Genomic DNA, 4,078 nt, shown 5'->3' with positions numbered 1-4,078 from the left:
CTCTTATTCCTCGATGATTGTTGCAAAGCCCTTATCTTTGTCAGAATTCGTCTCGTTACTCTCAGAAAAATACAGTACACCAAGTCCACTTGTCAGAGATAAAATATGTGGCTGAACTGCTTAGAGATTTGGGCTTACCGACGAAAACATCTCGACTTGGGATTATAAATGAATAGCGTCAATATTTTTCAGTGGTAAGCAAACCAGAAATTTGGTAATGGCGTCTACTGATCTGAATGGCGAGTGTAAAGTGGACGTCATTGTTAGTGATAAGCCTCGAAAGAGAGCACACCTGAGAAAAGAAGGAAAAAATATGAAATCCCACATTGAGGCCTTCTTGGTAAAGATATGGAAGCTTGGAAAAGAAGACCCAAGAAGGCTTATACATTCTATGAAATTTGGAGCGGCTCTGTCTTTGGTCTCTCTCCTGTATCTCATTGATCCCCTCTTCAATGGCGTTGGAGATAATGCCATTTGGGCGGTCTTGACAGTCGTGGTCGTACTTGAATTCACTGCAGGTAATAAATCATTAGCTATTTGAAATTCCTACGTTTAGATCATCTCTTGAAGACTCTTTAGAACCTTGGGATGAAGTAAACTCATATGTATGTGGTTTTATATTTATTTACTTTTAGTTATCAGTCGATAAGTAAACAAAGAAATGGATGCCTGAGTTGGGTTTCTTGTTTAAGCAGGGACTACTTTGAGCAAAGGGTTGAACAGAGGATTAGGCACTCTGATGGCAGGCTTCCTAGCTACCTGTGTGAGTTACTTGTCTAGGCATGCAGGCGAAGTTGGCCATGCCATTGTCATCGGTTTTTCAGTTTTTATTTTAGGTTAGTCAGTTGTGTGAGTTTATTTTCTCAACATTTTGAATCAAATTATATAATTTATCATAATTAATTTTTCTTGTTCTTTTCTTTCTGATTCATAATTAATTTTTCTTGTTCTTTTCTTTCTGATTATAGATCATGTAGTTCCAAAAAATAAAATCAAGACTATTGTCATGAACTGCACAAATCATATGCCTACAACAAATTTCTGAATACTTTCTTAAAAAATATTTGTTTTTTCCCTTATTCTAATAAGTTCTTATTTTGTTTGTGCAGGGGCAGGTGCTTCTTTTGCTCGGTTCTTCCCTACAGTGAAGAGAAGATATGACTATGGAGTTGTGATCTTCATTCTCACATTCAATCTTATAGCTGTCTCTGGTTATCGGGTGGATAACATACTCCGTTTGGCACGTGTACGTCTCTCCACCATAGCCATTGGATGTGGTTTGTGCCTTGTCATCAGTGTGCTTGTTTACCCCATCTGGGCAGGGGAGGATCTGCACAACTTTACTGCTCAGAAATATGAAGACCTAGCTCGATCACTTGAAGGTAAGATTTGAAAAGTAGTTTCTATTTCCATCAACACCTTGGTTATGGATGAAGAAAAAGATGATAGTTAAGCATATTATCTGAAAGTTTAATCTTTTTAATTTATTTTTTAATGAGGTAAATGTGTTTGATCTGGATGAGGTTACAAATGGAAGATCATTTGGAATAAAAATATTTTAATAAAATTTGAATCTTATTCAAAAAAAACAATACCACAACTTAATCATCAAATTATATCAATATGAACAATCTGAAAATTTAATTAAAAATTATATAAGAACAAGATACATAAGAAAATGTAATCCAAACTAATTTGAAAAATCCTTCATTTTCTTTCACATCGCTGTGAAAATCTGATGTAAGTAATCCCTAGGTATATTCAATCGTTTCAACCCTAAAATTGTACCTCTTTGAGTTGTCAGGATGCGTTCAGGAATACTTTGATGGGCCCGGTGATGAGGTGGACGAAGATGAAAGCGACAAAACATCAGCAGAAGATGTCATATACGAAGGATACAAATCTGTGTTAGATTCCAAAGCCAAAGACGAGTCTCTGGTACGCTATTTAGGGTTTAATCATTCTGCAGATTTATATAATCATGGACATAAAAAAACGAGTTCAATGCAGGCGACGTTTGCTAGTTGGGAGCCAAGGCACGGGCCATTTCGGCATAGGTATCCATGGAAGCAGTATGTGAAAATTGGAGCCAATCTTCGACATTTAGCATATTCCATCGTGGCCTTGCATGGCTGCTTGCGATCCGAGATTCAGGTATATATATGTAGAGTCTCCAATGTAAAACAAACATGGTTTTGTTTTAGCTTTCAATTATTTTGATGATAGATTAGGAAATGTGATCTAAACAAATTTTACATGTGAAAGGTAATTTATGAAAGGTCTATGTTTAAATGTAATTTAGGAAAGATCTATGTTTAAATGTATCATTCATTTTCGTGAGAAGGGTTTTTGTGAACCTTATTTATGAAACATGGTCAATGAGCAATGTTCATCTCTAGCATTATCTAGATGTAATGAGTGTTAAGTGTATCATTTTGGGTTCTTGTAAACCACTACTCATAAAACATGGTCAATGAACAATATTTCACCTCTGTGAACATTGCCCAGATGTAATGAGTGTTAAGTGTACCATTCATTTTCATGACAGATAGGTTCTTGTGAACTACTATTCATTCTCGTGAGAGATGGGTTTTTGTGAACTACTACTCATGAAACATGGGTCAATAAGTTTGACTCGAAAACCATTCATTCTATTAGAGATGGGTTCTTGTGAATCACAACTCCTGAAACATGGGTCAATAAATTTGATTTGAAAATCATTTATTCTTATGAAAGATGGTTTACCACTACTCATGAAACATGAATCAATAAATTTAACTTGAAAATTATACAATTGAATCGTAATAACAATATCATAATTTAACTTACTGTTACACCAAAGAATGTTGATTTCATGCTAACTGAAGCATCTTATTGAACACAATATAATACAGACACCGGATTCTGTTCGTTCGGTGTTGAGGAAGCCATGCCTCAAGGTCAGCGAGGAAGCGGCAAAGTTACTGCGAGAGCTGTCGTGCTCTATCAGACACATGCGAAGAAGCAACTCAGGAATCATGATGGAGTATTTACAGTTTGCATTGAAGGATTTGCAGACTGCCTTGAATGGCCTGCCAAAACATTTCAATAATCTCCGAAGATGGCATTCCGATAAAAACAAAGGAATTCAATCCCAAATAGATCAACAAGAAGAGCCCATCAACTCCCCAAATGAAGAAATCCAGTGTTGTGCAATGAGCTTGGAAGAACCCACCACGACAAGGCTCTTCAGAAGAGGGGTGTCCTTACGAGATCAACAGCAGGATGAAGGGAAAAGCCTCTCACACACACAATCTCATGTTTCTGTTGAAGAAAAATCCAGGGGGCATAGTATAGAATATGCAGAGGAGCTTCCACTCGCCACTTTTGCATGGCTTCTGGTGGAAAGTGTAGTAAGGATTGAGCATGTTGTGGAGGCGGCTGACGAGCTGGCAATGCGGGCACACTTCAAAACATGCATCTCTTCTCATCATGCAAAATCAAGAAAGGCATCAATGAAGGTTTCTGGTCCTGAGACTCCTAGAAACAGAGTATTGGAGAGCCATTCCACTTCTCAATCTGCCGAGTGAACAGGTAAATCGTACTGCCTATTGAAGAAGAAAAAAGAATTTTACAAGAAAATGAATTGAAGGAGAATAAGAATATTGCTTTCCATCGAAAGGATTTACCCGTGACGGTGTTCAAATCTTGGGTAGAGTAATTTAAGCGGGCAGAAGATCTGCAAATCGTTTTGAAGGCACCTCGTACAGAAATGTAAAATGATGGTTTTCTTTGTGTTTTGTTTCATCGCCTATTTCGGAGAATATGTCGGATGACAAATCTAAACATGGTTAAAAGGTAGACAACCGTTTGTGCAAGTCATAGAGCTCTCTATGTAGTTTTAAGCTTAATATATGGGGTTGATCTTTGAGCATGCATAGTTGATAAATTAGTTTTTAGATTAATGTATTATTTGTTTAGAGAATCATTTTTCTATATTTATAGCTTTTATATTTTTAAAGTATTTTTTTTTAATCGATGTAAGAATTGATAGGTTTATTCATAAAGTGAGCTTTCTGATAGTCTCTATTGAGCAATG

General features: G+C 36.5%; 1 protein-coding gene across 1 annotated transcript; it reads left to right on the top strand.

Annotated features, from left to right (window-relative positions):
• LOC131041042 (aluminum-activated malate transporter 14) lies at window positions 1–3,786 on the top strand. The gene is made up of 6 exons (XM_057974015.2): window positions 1–518; window positions 696–836; window positions 1,110–1,382; window positions 1,805–1,938; window positions 2,011–2,154; window positions 2,895–3,786. The coding sequence occupies exons 1-6, from the start codon at window positions 218–220 to the stop codon at window positions 3,567–3,569; spliced, it is 1,668 nt and encodes a 555-aa protein (XP_057829998.2). The 5' UTR covers window positions 1–217; the 3' UTR covers window positions 3,570–3,786.
• The last annotated feature ends 292 nt before the right edge of the window (window positions 3,787–4,078 follow it).

This window comes from Cryptomeria japonica, chromosome 4 (genome assembly GCF_030272615.1).
Source record: "Cryptomeria japonica chromosome 4, Sugi_1.0, whole genome shotgun sequence".
In the NCBI taxonomy this organism is placed as follows: Eukaryota; Viridiplantae; Streptophyta; class Pinopsida; order Cupressales; family Cupressaceae; genus Cryptomeria; species Cryptomeria japonica.
This window is presented reverse-complemented; position numbering and strand designations above follow the sequence as displayed.